The 18,302-nt window shown below is 36.6% G+C and overlaps 1 protein-coding gene across 1 annotated transcript; it reads right to left on the reverse strand.

Annotated features, from left to right (window-relative positions):
- Positions 1–6,333: 6,333 nt before the first annotated feature.
- Positions 6,334–18,244, reverse strand: LOC117304509 (ankyrin repeat domain-containing protein 29-like). Its single transcript, XM_033789016.1, has 10 exons — positions 18,145–18,244; positions 14,050–14,160; positions 12,134–12,232; positions 10,548–10,646; positions 10,190–10,288; positions 9,446–9,544; positions 9,199–9,297; positions 8,606–8,701; positions 8,198–8,296; positions 6,334–7,691 (listed from the first exon to the last, which is right to left on the reverse strand). Exons 1-10 carry the CDS (start codon positions 18,154–18,156, stop codon positions 7,593–7,595), a joined length of 912 nt encoding a protein of 303 aa, XP_033644907.1. The 5' UTR covers positions 18,157–18,244; the 3' UTR covers positions 6,334–7,592.
- Between the last annotated feature and the right edge of the window lie 58 nt (positions 18,245–18,302).

Here is an 18,302-nt window from a genome sequence, read left to right on the forward strand (position 1 = left end):
TTTGTCCCCCTCGGACAGCTTTTTTTTATTGGCTAAGACCGGTATGTAGTGAAAGTTTAAAACGAGAAAATAGTTTTCAAACATCATGTTTTTTACTTGAGATCAATACTTGTTGTTGTTCCATCTTACCATGTCAACTATGTGCAATATCTGTGACTATGTGCATGATCCCTACTGCCTCAATGATCTAAAAATCAACCAATTTGTGTAGGGTTTTTCAGGATCCCTACCTACCCAAACAGATCAATGTCAAACTTGCCTCTGTCCATACACAGATGACTTTGAAGAACTCTGGGAAACGTTTATGACTCTTACGTAGCAAACCACAATCCTACAAAGTGTTTTCTTTTGCAAACTACCAGCTGCCTGTCTACATAACACCTTTGCTTCTATTTCTCCACTGTTTGGTTTGCCATTTTTTATTTGCAAGAAGATGATAAAACACCCATTTATCAAATCGTCCATTTGTTAGTTGATCTCTTTTATGGATATCCTCCATCACTGACCCTTAAAAATGCCACACAAGATGTGCAATGGCTTCAGAAATAAAGGCAAAAGGGGGCAGCGAGAGAGAGAGTGAAAAAAAAAAGGTAGCTCAAAATGGTTGAAAGATGATGTCAGGGTTCGATCCAAACAAGTAACTCATAGTATTTATTGGCTTTAGGGGTAGGTTTTCATCCACTTAAATCATTCCAAATTGAATTGGGAAGGTGTGAACTGTGAAGAATTACACACATCAGTTCTCGTTTATCTGTACTTGACTGAACTAATCACGTGAACGGAAACTGTAATGTCTTTGAACAAGCTTTTATTTATTTAATATCCATCTCTGAACACAAAATAGTAAATTACAGTACTCCTCGTGGAACTATTCAGTACTGAGCAACAGATTACCGGCAAATTTGTTTTTAAAGGCAGTGGACACTATTGGTAATTACTCAAAATAGTTATCGTCATAAAACCTTTCTTGATTACGAGTAATGGGGAGAGGTTGATAGTATAAAACATTGTGAGAAACAGCTCCCTCTGAAGTGACATAGTTTGAGAAAGAAGTAATTTTCCACGAATTTGATTTCGAGACCTCAAGTTTAGAATTTGAGGTCTCGAAATCGAGCATCTGAAAGCACACAACTTCGTGTGGCAAGGGTTATTTTTCTTTCATTATTATCTCGCAACTTCGACGACCAATTGAGCTCAAATTTGCGCAGGTTTGTTCTTTTATGCATATGTTTAGATACAGCAAGTGAGAAGACTGGTCTGTGACAATTACCAATAGTGTCCACTGTCTTTAATATCACATACAATTTCAACACCCTTTTGTTTTTTAATATACATGTGAGCTTGCAATAAACGAGGTAGAAATATGAAACAGACTAATAATGCTTTGGCAACCAAAAATTATAACTAGATTTTTAACTTGGAATTTTTAACAACAATATGAAAGATGCTTTCAATTGATATGAAAGTTTAACAACATTTTAATTCAAACAAGGAATTATTTGGGTACAAATTCTTAAAAAATATGGTTAGTACAGAACTCGAAACATGCAATGTCAAAATTTATGTAAAGTTTGGGTGTTCACTGTCTCTTACATAACTACGCAATAGCTCGATAGTCTGAGAAATTCAAATGTAAGCGGTGCATCGTAACTAAGCGAGTCATTGTACCAGACATTATTACAATCTATCTCGCAAATGGCTCATTGCAAAGGTCATGGGTTCGAATCCCACCCGAGCAATATGCCTGTGATATTTTCACAGAAGTGGGTAAGTACTGAGTATACAGTGCAACCAAACATCGGTGTATATGGGTAAAAACCAAAATGATTATTCTTTATCCCCGATGCAAATTATACATCTATATGTATTACATGTACATGTATTACATTTTAAAGGCAGTGGACACTAGTGGGTAGTAATTGTCAAAGACTAGCCTTCACAGATGGTATATCTCAACATGTGCGTAAAATAACAAACCTATGAAAATTTGAGCTCAATCGGTCATCGAACTTGCGAGAAAATAATGAAAGAAAAAAACACCCTTGTCACACGAAGTTGTGTGCGTTTAGATGGTTGATTTCGAGACCTCAAGTTCTAAATCTGAGGTCACAAAATCAAATTCGTGGAAAATTACTTCTTCCTCGAAAACTAAGGCACTTCAGAGGGAGCCATTTCTCACAATGTTTTATACCATCAACCTCTCCCCATTACTCGTCACCAAGAAAGGTTTTATGCTAATAATTATTTTGAGTAATTACCAATAGTGTCCACTGCCTTAAAAAGGTTGAAACAGTTCGCATTAACTCACAGGCCAACAACCATCAGGATATTTGTAGGTTACAATTATCGCACCTAGGTGTCTTAACTAATACACTCGACGCCTTAATTACAGCCTTACAAAACCTCAGCATGGCCCAATTTAATTGAGCTGCTTTAGCACAAATAGTAGCTCGGCACATCAACATTAGATGCTTACCAAAATAAGGTTACCAGCCAAACCACCATGGCCCAATTTAATAAAGCTGTTAAGCAGAAAATACTACTTGACAATATTCTCTGCCAAGCACAAAATGAGTGGGGCACCAGTCTCAACAGTGTACACAATATGGAATGTTGGCTGGTTACCTGTTTTTGCTAAGCAAGTTTTTGGTGCTTACAGGCTTTATGAAATTGGGCCATGTACCATTTGTAACTGGTATCCTGCTTATTTTTGCTCAGCAGAAAATATTTAAACAATATCTTCTTCTTGAGCAGCTCCGTGAAATTGGGCCCCGGTTCTTGATACAACAACTATCTCTGAGCCATCAGTCAATGAACTAATTGATTGCCAGAACCATGTTAAGTTTTGAGTCACTTAACACCATTGCTCGACAACATTATTAAAAAATAACTCTAGTGGGTGAGAAAACTGGTGATGGGGCACTCTGGGTGAAAGTTACAATCGCATGATATTGTTCACAGTTAGTACAACATTGAAGATATGAAGATTGCTCTGGCCCTGCCGGTTTTAAACCGCAGTGTAAAAACTCGTCACAACCCCTTTATTCACATTCCGATTATTGTATTTTTTTTATTTTTTATTCTCTATCGCGGAAAGATAACTTCAGTTGAAATTAGCTTTTTATTTCAGACGCTCAACTACACTCTGTAACAGGGTATTAAAGCAGAGTAATGTTGTCATGACAACTGGCTCCCTAATGTGTACGCTCTCTGAGCAAATTTCTGTATATTTGTTAGTACTCGGTTATACAACACATAAACTGCAGCATGTTACTTGTTGACAATATGTCATAATTGCATTTTTTAAGGGTTGGAAAAATGCACTAAAAATAGATCAATTATTGATCAGAAACATTTTGGGATTGTTACGAACAAATCTGTGCCAAATTTGATGGCTCTGCATGAAGAACGACAGTGGTGCTTTCATTAGTAGAAACTTATCCAAGCATATTTCCAAACATGCAACCTTCTAATTGCAAAAAAAAGGGGAAATGGGTGATCACACTTAACTTTTGTACAGTGTTTTTCAGTTTTCTATGTCACTGTTTGAAAAGGAAAAGAGGAAATCAGCTGTTGCACGCCTGCATATCACAGTTTAGCAAAGATTTTTTCCTTTGCAACTGCATACTTCATATTACAAGCATTCTTTGCTTACATGGCTAGAGTAGAAACATGGTAGTAATGGCGGAAAATGGCGACTGTAAGCGCAGAATTTCACGCTAAGCCCATCCCAGAAATTATGCTTTACTCTAGCACAACAAATGTGCACTTAGCAGTATTATGTTGAATGTCTGGCATTTTCTACAACACTCTTTACAGGATGATGTAAACGCAGAGAAATCTTAGGTACGTACTGTCATGAAAATGGGCTCAGATTTATCACTGAATTCAAATTTATTTTGGTTAAAACTTCTGCAAAAATAGTGGGAGGCTTTTACTGTCATGGCATACTCAAAACAAACAGCCAAACAGGGGCTTACATTATTTTAATTCTTGCCCTGTCCAAAGAAGAGTCTTCATAATTAGAATTTATTAAAAAAATCATGAATAAAAACGCCACATTTACTGTTTGATTTCAACCTGGTGTAATGAAAAATGTTATTTCACCTTTAAAACTGTTTTTTTTTTTACCATTTGGCAACAAAAACAGTTGCTGTCCAATTAGATAAAAGTCTCTAAAAGTAGAAACAAACATTTTTATCATAAACTTGATGTCACTGTCAGAATAGTTCAAAATTAACATTCCATATAAAAAGCACCAAACTATATTTAACTGAATTGTGTTTTTTCAATAACTTTGACCACAATTTCAAAATGGCTGGCGTAAAATTATGATTTATCATCACTTTTGAGCCTATTCGCTGAAAAAATAATGTTTCACTATGAGTATAATTAATTTATCAGTTTTTGATAAGAGCAAACCCATGACCTTTCACTATCGTTCTAGTCACAAAGTGAAAGTGTTTTGTTCAGGAAGTTGACTGATCCGCCAAATGCTTAGAAATTATACACATTTATCTCCAAATTTATATGAACTTTGTCAGAGCAACACAATACTTCCATCCGAGTAAAAAATAAAGGCTAAACTCAATTGACATTCCATTAAAAAAACAGTGGCGTATTGAGTGAGGATGAGTGTTTTAAGCACTACATACAAAGTGTGGACCGGAGAGTGAACGAGGTCCACATTATGTTAGGACTTAAAACACTTTGTGGACTTGAAACACTATGTGGACTTTCACACTACAGTTTTCCCATCGTTTCCCATGTCTACACTGCCTAATACTTCTACATTTATAAAAATGAAACAAAAAGAGTGTTTTCGAACAAACTTTCTGTTTTTATATGACCATCATAAGTCAATAATATTACCCACATCTGGGTGTATAGTGACGACTACACAGAACTGAACAGTCTCTTAAAGACTCTGGACACTATTCGTAGTAACTTAAAATAGTTGTTAGCATAGAACTTACTTCATAACAAGCAATGGAGAGCTGTTGATAGTATAATACGTTGTGAGAAACGGCTCCCTCTGAAGTAACATAGTTTTTGAGAAAGACGTAATTTCTAATCCAAATATTAAAAGACTTCAGGCCTGATGTCTTTTAATATTTTTTAAGCGTCTGAAAGCACACAAACTTGTGCAACAAGTGTGTTTTTTCTTTCATTATTCTCTGACAACTTCTAGGACCAATTGGGTCCCAAATTTTCATAGATCTGTTATTTTATGCATTATTATGTTGGGATACACCAAGTGAGAATACTGGTCTTTGACAATTACCAAAGGTGTCCAGTGCATAAAGGGTTATTGTCCAATATAATGCTAAAAGGTATCCTGACATTATCAGTGAGGTCAATACATTACGTATAATGTTGTTTTACATTTTCCAGAGCTCAGCTCTTAGAAACAATTGTTGTTATATAACTGACATACAGATCCTTGTCATTTGATTGGTTGAACTTACTTCACGTGACATTCAATATTACTCCCATCCGCACCGGCGATCAAAAAGACCTATTCGCCCATGGGGAATAGCATTTCCCATTCAACAGTTAGGATCATCCTTGTTCCCAATGTTTTTTTAGCAGTACAGCGCCGCCGCGCCGCAGCTAAAACATAGGAGCACCTGTGCAAAAGGTTGTGACCCGATTTGTGCATTGTTGCCGCTACGCGGCACTATATGATTATTGGTTCAGTAATTTGTGTGATTTTTCATGTTATACTTTTAAAATGCATCAAATGACAAGGAACTTTATGTCAGTTATATAAAACAAATATTGAGTGGCTTTAATTCGTGGAATGGAAGGAATATTATCGCTCGGTAAAATTCCTTCCAATCCACTATGAGCCACTCAATATTTGTATACTACAACGCTAACAGCAGTTGGCCACAAACAAACAGCTCAGCCTCCGCGTAGGTGTTTCCTACACGTTTGTTTGTTTGTTTGTTTGTTTTGGGTTTTTTTTACAATAATAATAATGTTTTTTTCTTACAATTATACATTTTTATTCTATATTTAATACTGTACAAATTTCCTTCTTTTTTTTTTTACTCCTTAAAGGAAATTATCTTAACACAAACAAAACAAAAGTAACTGCTAATATTGTCACAAAATCCTAGTTGGTTTTAAATAAACTTGGCAAACAAACTTCCCACACTTCCTAAAAAAATACAAAATGGCATTCTCAAAATGAGAAGATTATAGATCAAATAACTGTTTTTAAAAAGGACCCAGCTGTTGATTTCACCACACCCTTCCTAACTTAGGATTAATCTTAGGACTTAGGAAGAGTCCCAGCCTTGCAATGTAACATGTAAACCTTAAGATTAATCCTTAGTTAGGACGAGTTACTCGTCTTAACTCGAGATAGGATTAATCCTAGCGATTCGTGAAATCGGCTGCTCGTCCCAGTTTCAAAAAGCTCTTAGTTACACAAAATCACTAAGCATTGAAACTCTTGCTTAGCAGAAGTACCACCCAAACTGTCAGACTGTAATGAACTGGGGTCCACAGAGATGAAAAGCAGAGAAAGAAACAGTTGACCAAACCAGACCCCTGAGAAAAGAATGGTTAACTCAACAAAAGTGACCATAACTGGGCAGACATTTAAATAAATGTGATAAAACAATAAAAATCTATCCACAGCAAAAAACAAACAATCCTACATAAAAAAACCTCTATTCTGTGAATAAATGTACTGTTGAGAAAAATTTTTTAAAATGAGGACAATTTTGAGGAAAAATAATGAAAGAACTGTAAAAGTATGGCTTGAGCATCAGCAAGCACTCATGGAAGACATGAACATATAAAAATAAAAACATTTCTCACATACTGTTGGTGGTTTTCTAAACTAATTTAAACTAAAAAAACAAAATCAAAATTTAACTGAGAAAAGCAAACAAATAAATAAATCTCCATCTTAACATGAACGAAAGTGCTACATTAAGGCTGGTTTATAGTCAGTCGTGCGATGGTCGCGCGATGGAAATCTTGACGCGATCATAAAAAGACACAGTTTTCAGGCCTCAGTCTTGCGATCGCGCGCAAGATTTCCATCGCACGGCCGACTATAAACCGGCCTTTAGTTGACACAACAATAACAAAAAACAACGATATACTCTTGTACAATAAAGGCTAAATTTACACTCGGAATACAAATAATTTTCAATAAGTTTCCAATACTGGAGAGCTATGACATTTAATGGAGGGTATTGCACTCAATTTCAGAAAGCTTCAGAGTGCACACAGGCGTGCTAAGTAAGAAAAGGAAAATCTTCTTAGCAGAAGTATAATCACTAGCCCAATGCTGTGTAGTTATAAATTTGACCAGTTCCTGAGCCGATTACTGCTAAGCAGAAATATTTGTTACGAGGTGTTGTTGTTCTCTGCGGATGAGCTTTACGAAATGGAGCTTGAAATGAGAAGATGTCGGACTCTTGATTCTCTGAGACAAGCGCGCTAAGTAAGAAAAGGAATATCTTCTTAGCAGAAATATGTCACTAGCCCAATGCTGTGTAGTTATAAACTTGTTTAGTTCCCGTGTTGATTACTGCTAAGTGTTGTTCTCTGCTAAGTGAGAGATTCTCTTAGACCATGGTATGAGGCGAGTAGTTGGACTTGTAGAGGAAGTCGGAGATGATGTCATACCCTGCGTCCCTGGCAAGTTCCGACGCTGTGGCGCCCTCCTACATGGAAAAATTATAATAGCAATTTCTTAGATAGCGCATTTTACAATTACTGTATCAATGTGCTTTACATTAGTGCCCTGGTCATTGGGCCAATAGCATTCCTTTAATCTTTCTCAGCTCCCTGGGGAGTACAATATATACAGCCCTGAGCTGCCATGGCACTACAATGGCTTTTTTATCAATATAAACCACAAGGGAAACTGACTGGGTAAATTTTGAAATGATTTGGGGGGTTGAACAAAGAATTGACTAGAGTAGGATTCGAACCAACGACCTCCAGATTAACGTGCCGGCGCTCTACCAACTGAGCTATCTAGCCCTATGAACCTATAACCTCACAGGTACTCATTTCTACCCCTGGGTGAGGAGAAGCCATTGACCGATGATCATACTTCAACTCGTAGCTTTACATGTAGGCTTACCTTGTAGGAAAATGCTGACAGCGCATCGGGACCTCACAGTGATATGCGCTGGTTTATAAATATTATTATTATTATTTTTACCTTGTTTTTAAGATTGACGTCTGCTCCTGCTTGTATCAACTGCTTGACTACTTTAAGATGACCAAATAATGCTGCTGCGTGTAACGCACTCTCACCATTCTGTAGAATGAAACAAAAAATGTGTTTCTTAAAACCCCAAAGAAAAGAAAGACAAAAAAAGCTACTTTTCTTGATCTTATAATTTAATGTATAGGCATGACGTACATGTTAGTGGGAATATTTGAGAGAGAACACAGGGGCTGGTCTACATGAGCATATGGTGTTGGCTTTAATAGACTTTTCAGGTTATTTAATTTCGGTTTTTTTCCCCCACGGGCAAAATCGTAGTTAAGACTAAAGTAGGAAGAGTTTAATGCCCGACATAAAAACATCATCTTCAAAATATAACGGAATACTTATATTGCTCACCTCTAGAAGTCCTAATGACGCACCGTGACTAACCAAGTCAGAAACACAGTCGACATGACCCTTATGAGCTGCTTTGAAGAGGGGCGTGGCACCGTCCTGTCAATCAAACATGAATACGCATGAATGGTAATTAGAATTCATGAGTTTTTTGTCGTCTTCTTCTCGAGTAAATGTATGTCAAAGCAGACACTCTCTTGTCGCCTCATACACATCTATTAGCCCCGGGGTACCATTTGATGGTTTAAAAAGGGGGCAGGTTGTAATGATATGATCTGCTGTTTGCTCCGCTGCACCACACTCACAAGCTGGACTTGGGAACCAAGCCCCCATCGGAATATGTTGGCTTGACAGACAGTTTAGGATGAATTTGTTGGGTTCTGGATCAATTGTTGATTTGTTGCTAACAAATTCAACATATTTTTGAATACTTGTGTTATATTTCTATTAGCTATGGCTATTTGTTTTTGATTTGCATTGATGGCTTTCCATAGTTTTCCAACCTCGGTTGGCAAAAACGGGCTGTGACGTTGCAAAAGAAAGGTTTATAACCAACCCACCCCCAACCCATCTCTCAACCAGTCAATATTTCTTACCTCCCTTGACGCATCAATGTTAGCACCATGAGCGAGTAACTCCTTAATGATATCTGAATGTCCCATCTGAGAAGCAATCCACAGAGGAGTGGCCTTATCCTAAGAAAAATCAAATACAACAAAAACCGAGTTAATTCACAATTAATGGTATTAATCAAGCCTACAGCTTACAGTGCAAGTCACTTTTTTGAGAATCACTTTGTTTTACTACAAGAATAATCTTAAAGAAAAAAAAGAAAAATCTTACCAATCTTGGTCGGTTAACATCACCGTCTCTTTCTAGTATAAACTTGAGCATGTTGTAGTGACCATTTTGAGACGCGATGAACAAAGAGGTCGCACCATCCTGTGCAAGAGAGAACCCACAAAGAATATAATTTCATTTTGGTTTTACCCATCCACCGATACGTACGATAAACACTGCATTCTAAGTGCTTTACGAGGCCCGAGCAGAGCTTAAATTTGTTCTGCTTAGCACAAATAAGCAGGATACCAGTCACGGATTGGACATGTGATGTAATATTTCGGCTGGTAACCTTACTCTAGAAACATAATTTGGTTGAGCTTAGATACTTTTTTGCTGAAGGAGCTTAGCTACTTTTTTTGGCTTACATGCAAGTAGCTCTATGAAATTGGTCCTTGATGGGATTTGAACCTACAACCCTGCATTTTAAAGCAGATGTCAAATTTTGGTCAACGCCAAGGCCCACTTCTGTAAGGCTATTAGGCAGAAACAAAAAACTGCTCAGCAATTTTTGTTTTTGAGTGGGGAACCTGTTAAAACAGTGAAACACCATATGGCACTTTGGCTGGTAACCTGTTGCAGCTAAGCAAGGAATTTGTCTTCCGTATCTGAATTGGTTTCTACATCTACGGCTACGGCTGTTGCTAAGGGTGTTGCTAAGGGCATCCTATACCTCAATGCATGCTGACGCAGAAATCTAGATGTAGCCCCTGATGTAGCCGGCAATTCGGATACGGCTTTACTTACGTTCATAGTTCTGTGTATGTTTGCCCCTCTCCCGACTAGTTCCTTGACTACATCCAGGTGATTACACTGGCAAGCGACAAACAGTGGAGTGCCACCATCCTGAAAAACATAAAATTATAATAGATGTTAAGTTTGCATCGGGGATACACTGATGTGTGTAAGCACTGTATACTCAGTAATTTCCGGCGAGACCTGTGAAAAAAATCAGTGATAACTAAATGCATACCTTTCCTTGAATAAATTTACCAATCACAATATGGAACACGAACAAAGTAGTTTGAAAAAAGTTAGTTCCATTGGTGGATGGATTTGAGTAGTTTGTTGCGTAACAGCAGAGAAAGAAAAACAAATCTGGTACCTGGCTTGGTAGATCGACTGTTGCTTCCTTTTCAAGTAGCTCCTTGACTATTTCTAAGAAACCACCTTGAGCTGCGAAGAAGAGAGCACACGTCCCTGTCTGAAGGAGCATAAGACATAAACAAAGCAAACAACATTAGATCATTGAAGTCTGGAATGATCTGTAGTATGTGTACAAACAAACTTTGTAACACTCACAAAAGAGGAAAGCTTGAACAAGCTTGAACCGGCTTGAACCGGCTTGAACCGGCTTGAACCAGCTTGAACCAGCTTGAACCAGCTTGAACCAGCTAGAACCAGCTTGAACCAGCTACAAGTAGAACTGGCTAGAACCTGATCATTTGCAACTCAAAGTACAGTGCGTCTTCTACAATTTGTCCAGGGGAGCCCATATTCACAAACTTTGTAACACTCACAAGAAGACAAAAGAGGAAAGCTTGAACCAGCTAGAACCAGCTAGAACCTGATAATGTGCAGCTCTCAATACAGTTTGCCTTCTACACTTTGTCGAGGAGAGGCCATCTTCACAGTGTAAATGTTTCATGAGTTAAAGTGGACAACTTTTTGGTACAACGACTGCTTTTTGAGAAAAAGGTTTTTTTCAGGGTTATAAGAGGGCGCACTATATTGAGAATTACCCATATTGCTGTCATTATCAGCCATTTAAACACCCCCACGTGACGCGCTCTCAACCAATAGGAATAGCGAAACTGTCTGAGGTATTTATGAATATTTATTTATTTTTAACAGACAAAACAACTAAAAGTAATCATTCTCCCTTTACAAATGGTGGAAAAATAAACAGTGTTCAGACAGGAAGCTGTACTGGAAAGCAATGTCATTCTTTAGGCCTAATAAAAACATGTATCCTGTCCATGGGACATTATGTAAACATACTCAAGTACATTATGGTGTGTTTCCTTAATCGGACTGATGACCTGGGACAACTTAGACTTGGCAACGAATGCTTCTGTATTTCCTCCGGTTTTTGACTTTGCAACGAATGCTTCTGTATTTCCTCCGGTTTTTACTACAAAACACGCTAACATCTTGTTTCCTTGTGTTTATTTAACAGCCATGGCAGTTAGGCTGGCGAATCCATACAAATAATGACCTACCAGGATTTAAAGGTTTTATAGGGCTGAGATTATAGGGAGCTTTTGTTTTTGACGGCGGATGGTTCTGCGACAGTAACGTTGACATTTGGCATCATCTACGCATGCATAGACTTTGAGGACGGTCCCTTAATTTCTATGACAGAACTTGGGGAATAGATGTGCACTATTTACCTCATTGCCAGTCAATATACATGTATGTATGACTGGTGTCCCGATTATTTTGTTTATGACCTTCATTTTAAGTAGACAAGTTAACTGTGCGCTTTTACTTTACTCACAGAATCCTTCAGTAGCCAGGGTATGATTGTATTGAGCTGCTCCAGAACAAAAAGTAGCTAAGCACAACAAAATTATGCTTAGCAGAATAAGGTTACCAGTGTAAAAATACTACATGTCATTTGTGTACCATTTGTAACCGGTATCCTAGTTATTTTGTTTAGAGTTATGGTGATGAAATTAAGTTACTCACATTTCTTCTTTCGTCAACTTGTGCCCCTTGTTCGAGAAGTTCCCTTACACAATGGAGATGATTGTTCGCTGCGGCAAGAATTAACGGTGTTGTCCCTTCCTGAAATGAATAATTCAGAATTTACCATAGTCAGAATTTACAGTGATGGCCATTTCTGAAATAAATAATTCATGAGACAACCATAGAATTAACAGTGATGGCCATTTCTGAAATGAATAATTCAAATGAGACAACCATAGAAATAACAGTGATGGCCGTTTCTGAAATGAATAATTCATGAGACAACCCTAGAATTAACAGTGATGGTCATTTCTGAAATTTATGAATAATTCATGAGACAACCATAGAATTAACAGTGATGGTCATTTCAGAAATGAATAATTCATGAGACTACCATAGAATTAAACAGTGTTGTCCCTTCCTGAAATGAATAATTAATGAAACAACCCTAGAATTAACAGTGATGGTAATTTCTGAAATGAATAATTCAGAGTCCTTTATGAATCATTCATGAGAACTCCTTAAACCGTTACTCATTATGCTCTGAAATGAACACATTCGTAAACAAAATTGAAATTAGAGAGAGAAAAAACAGCTGCAGGGTATTTCCTGTCCAGAAATTAAGAATTCTCATCTTGAACTGAATAATTGACAAAACAATGAAATTACTAATTCGCCCATTTCTACCTCCATCTTTTATACGGTGTTATTAAAACGGTGTCAGTTTTTCTACATTAATAATTACCTGGAAGAAACATTCTGCAAAGGATTCTGTGAGACCTAGATTTTGACAATTTGAAGATACTATCACTTCACGCCGATACGATGACTTGTTTTTAAAGGTTCAGTCGCAAAAAAGCAAAGCTAACAAACAACTTACAATCACTGGTAAATTAACTGCCAGTACATGTACATTTTGCCTGAATCCTTGACTCTAATCAATAATCCTTACTTAGCTCATTACGACCGTGGATAAAAAATTGCACTTGAAGTCAGTGAACTGGTGGTATAATTGATTGATGTCACACTGTTGACTTAAAGGCACTACGATAAGCATAAAAACTTACTTGGTAAACGAGCAATGGTGAGCTGTTGGTAGTAAAACATTGTGAGTAACAGCTCCCTCTTAATACGTAGTTTTTGAGTAAGAAATAATTTCTCACTCAAATAATAAAAGACTTGAGGCCTTTTATTATGCATCTGAAACTCACAAACTTGTGCAACAAGGGTGTTTTTTTCTTTCATTATTCTCTTGCAGCTTTAATGACCAACTCAGTACAAATTTTCACAGATTTGCTTTTTTATGCAGCATACAAAATGTTTGGATGCATCAAGTGATAATACTGGTCTTTGACAATTAACAAAGGTGTCCAATACCTTTAATGCTAAAAGCTCATTATTGGCATCCCATCATCTCAATGTCCACCATGAAATAACTTATGTGTGTAGCTCAAGGACTTCTACAATGTAATGTTGGTTGACACACGACACTCTAGTGTAATATAATACAAATTAATTTAACAACGTTTAAAGGCAGTGGACACTTGGTAATTACTCAAAATAATTATTAGCATAAAACCTTACTTGGTAATGAGAAATAGGGAGAGGTTGATAGTACAAAACATTGTGAGAAACGGCTCCCTCTAGAGTGATGTAGTTTTCGAGGAAGAAGTAATTTTCCACGAATTTGATTTCGAGACCTCAGACTTAGAATTTGAGGTCTCGAAATCAAGCATCTGAAAGCACACAACGTCGTGTGACAAGGGTGTTTTTTGTTTCATTATTATCTCGCAACTTCAACGACCAATTGAGCTCAAATTTTCTCAGGTTTGTTATTTTATGCATACATAATGTTGAGATGTAACACCAAGTATGAAGACTGGTCGTTGACAACTACCAATAGTGTCTAGTCTTACCTTATCTTTGCAATCCACGTGGACCTTGCCTCCATCAAGTGTCCTCCTGAGGAGAGAAAGATTTCCTTGTAGGGCGGCAAGATGAAGCTGCTGGTCGGACTTACTCTCTTTCTATTTAAAAAAATATATATTTTGTGTGTTTTTATTAATCAATATGAATGAGTTTTATAAACAATCCCCCCCCCCTCCTCAAAAATGTATGTAAAAAAAGTTCAAACTGAAAGTTCAAACTAAACTGTCTTCACATTGCAAATTCGACAATTTGAAAAGCCTGAATAATGTACCAGGTAATGAAAATATTTACACAAAACAGGGGGCAAAGTTACCCCGAACAAAGATATTGACAAAATAGGGACGATGCCAATATAGGGCTAGATAGCTCAGTTGCGCCGGCACGTTAATCCGGAGGTCGTTGGTTCGAGTCCCACTCTAGTCAATTCTTTGTTCAACCCCAAAAATCATTTACAAATTTACCCAGTCAGTTTCCCTTGTGGTTTATATATTGAAATTATAAATCAACTAGGTTTACACAGTGAGAAACTGGGTATCTCACCCTACAACACAACTAACTACACAGACAAAATAAAGTATTCACAGATGGTCATAATAATATCACATTTCTCGAAATTCCTGAGAGAATTCTGAATGACCTTTTGACACTTGATTGCCAAACCTGGGAAAACTCCAGGGAAAACACACACAATACATGGTTTTAAAGGGAAGGTTATTTATTTGGTAAATCACTCTTTAAATCAAGAAGCTTACAACAGGTTTCTGTAGTTTAAAGCGATTTCACAAAGATGTATTCCTAACTGAGGACTAGTCCTAGGAGATATTAAAATATTAAGTTAGGCAAGCACTCAAGATAGGACTACACATAGTCTTAACTCTTTGTCAAATCTACCCAGTGAAGTCTGAAACCATCCCCTTCTAAAGAAAAACATCTACACAGGGAGTTGAACGAACTGCCATCACCGATGATGTCATCCCAGCCTGTCTGTCTGTTGATGTTTTCACTGAGGGTTGTTTTCGCTCAGTGGGTAGCATCTTGTTATGTTTGGAATGCAGGAAGACTGTCTCTGCTATCTCATAAGGAAGGGATGGTCAGCCGAGCTGATATGACAACACACATAAGCCTTTCTGTATGAAAGGGCTCTTCCATGGGAAAACAGCATCTCGAGAGTTTTTTTTAATACAGTAGGCCTAACTTTAAGAGGGATTTTAACTGTGGCTATGCCGAGGTGTAGAACAAAGAGCTACTCCAGTAGCTTTTTCCCTCGTACTGTAACTCTTTGGAACTCCTTGCCTGGTGCATGTTTCCCTTCATCCTATATGATATTCAATCTTTTAAGAGGCATATCAATTCCTACCTTCAGCTCCACTGAGTTACTACAATTCTATGTTTTCTTCCTTGTAGCCCTTTACCTAGAGTGGCTTTTAGCCTTGTTTTGGGCGAACTTGCATTACAAAAAAATATTTAAAAAATGAGCTTTTCCTATTTCAAAGTTTCAAAAGCATTTTATGGATGTGAATGTACTATCTCGACCTCTTTTACACTTTCGTCATAAATAACAACTTTTTTATAAATCTATGTTGCTTTTCTAAAAAGGATTTGTTTTTATTAATTTTTGGTGTTACCCATATACACCGATGTGTGTAGCACTGTATACTCAGTACTAAAAAAAAAAATTAATATTCTTTATCCCGATGCAAATTTAACATCTATTAGATTTGTTTTTAGTACGGCTGTTTTGCTATGGAAGTCCACAATATGGTTTATGTACCACATGTTATACAAAGATCATAGGATCCGGCTCTTGTCTGATTTTGCCATGGTTGCTCCGCCAACAATACTATCAATTTTAAATGTTAATTATTGCATCGGGGATAAATAAACTGTTTTTTTGCCCTTACAATAATGTGTACACAACGTAAGATTGATCATCATTATCATTTGCTACTATTGCGTGCCAAGACTCTTCAATTGTCAACATGTTTTAATCATTTGATGACAAACTGTGACTCTACCCTTGCGTGAAATTACCTGCGTGAAATTACATTTCCAAATGGCTCTCCAAATAATACAAAGGCCACAATATAAGCTGGTTTCAACAACAAAAATTAACATCATGGTGTATTTATTTTCTAATAAAATAAATATATTGTTTGACTCATGCAACCCCAGCATCAAAATAAATGCATTGTTTTCTTATTTAAAAAAATGTCTCATTTGTAAACCAAAACAACATGGTAACCCCATAGTTGCGATATAGTAACCCGTCACCTGTCGGCCAAGAGGCCCATAACGTAACCCTCCTCCTACGTTATCGCAACTAGCAACCCCAATGTTATTATATATGCCTAAACTCTGAACTAAGCTTGGGCGATATCGATTTATTTTATTCACGATATATCGCCGACAATATATCACGATATTCGATATAATCGCGATTTATTAGATTTGACATCATCAGTCTTTAAACTCCAAGTGAAAGTTGTAGAAGAGACAGTCATAGCATAACAGAGGTGTTCTGATGACCTATTCTTCTGGTTTTACTCCAAACCTATGGGGTGCAAGATGTCTCAGCTAGGAAATACATCGTGATATTGCGATATTTAATCAATATCGCGATATATCGCGATATATAAACATTTCGATTAAAACCAAATCGATCCGATATCGAAATCGTTTCCAAATTCATATCGCGATATTCGATAATATCATGATATCGTCCAAGCTTACTCTGAACATTGAAAACGATGAAGAAAATGGAGTCATTTTACATTCTTTTTAAGAGTTGGCAGCAAGTGTGCAGTAACACAGCAGTTTGGAAACAAGGAAATTTAATGTTTGAGAGTAAAGAAATTAAAAGCTTCTGATCAGACTGCTGGAAAAAAAATCTTTTAAATAACTTTTTTTCTTAAATGTATATTTTATAAGGAATGGAGATTGGAGAATATTGCCAGTTTGTTGTCCTTAAAAAAAAATTGAAATAATTTGAAATGCAGGGACTTTATTCAATTCCATTCCAGTCCTCCTTTAGAATCTATTATTAATGAACCCAAAATTTAGACCGACCTATTTTACATTTTTTAAATGACATGATATTGAAAAGATGTAAATTCAAAAGTATTGGCGCCCTATCATAAATCATGTGTAGTTTTATTTAGGTTTAAAATGACAAATAAAGCAAGGTAAATGGAGATTTTTATTTTCAACTGTGTAGTCAGTAGGGGCCTACATGAAAAAAAACTTGGGATATCGGGAGGTATTTTTTAAATAAATATTTATTTTTAGTATCGTAAACATGAGACCGCTTTTCTGACAACAGTCTAAAGATGAAAGAACAACCTGTGTTTATACTTCAGTCAGCAACCACATTTTGTAAAAGTTCAATATTTTGAATTACCGAACTGAAGACATTTGTCCATTTGTGTAACAGATATTTGGGAAACTGTCATTCGATAAAATGTAATTTAAAATGAACAATAATTATTTATACAAATTTTAATATCTTGAATTGTCAAAAGTTAAACAAAAACAATAATTAATTCACTCAACAAAATATTATTATCAATGATCATAAATTATTCAAAGTCTTCCTTATAATATTTTATAAATAATTCAGAATCTATACACGCTCATAAACTGAAAAAGAGTATTTTCCAAAATGCATTAACTAGTTTCCAATCATCGGACAATCATCAAATGCAAAGTGCTTGTCATTAAAATGTGTGGGGTTTTTTTTTTGTATGAAACCTTACTTTATTACAAAACACAATTCAAGATTACAAACTTCCTGCTGTGAAAAATTGCAGAAGGAAACTGGTATGTAAACATAACCCAAATTTATTCCAGGTCAGCAATGTTCAAGGTCCTAAGCCTAGTCAATAGGAGCATAAAATATTCCCGGGGCCCACCCAGTCGAGAGAGAATTCTGCACGGGTAGAGGAGACACAATCGACCCACGACCGTTCATCATCAACATGCATCAAATTTTTGTTATGAATGATGATTGATTCACGAAGACACGATGAAAACAATCACATTTCCTCCCGCAAATATTTAACAACAGCCGAGTCAGTTATACTCACTTTAGCCGACATTTCTAAAGCTGTATTTTATTTCAGTCAAGAGGAAGATCGGAATCTTCGGCAAATTCACAATTCTGGAAAGTTTATCCTTTGCACTGGTCTGGTTCAGGTTTCTGGAGAATTTGACTTCTAAACCTATTCAGTTTCGGTGACATGCA

Source organism: Asterias rubens, chromosome 21, assembly GCF_902459465.1.
Source record: "Asterias rubens chromosome 21, eAstRub1.3, whole genome shotgun sequence".
In the NCBI taxonomy this organism is placed as follows: Eukaryota; Metazoa; Echinodermata; class Asteroidea; order Forcipulatida; family Asteriidae; genus Asterias; species Asterias rubens.

Excerpts from the sequence above, each read along its gene's own strand:
- LOC117304509 (XM_033789016.1), bottom strand. Across the intron at positions 12,233-14,049 it reads ACGTGGATTGCAAAGATAAG|GAAGGGACAACACCGTTAAT; the intron begins GTAAGACTAGAC and ends TATTCATTTCAG. Across the intron at positions 8,297-8,605 it reads CGTCATTAGGACTTCTAGAG|AATGGTGAGAGTGCGTTACA; the intron begins GTGAGCAATATA and ends TTCATTCTACAG.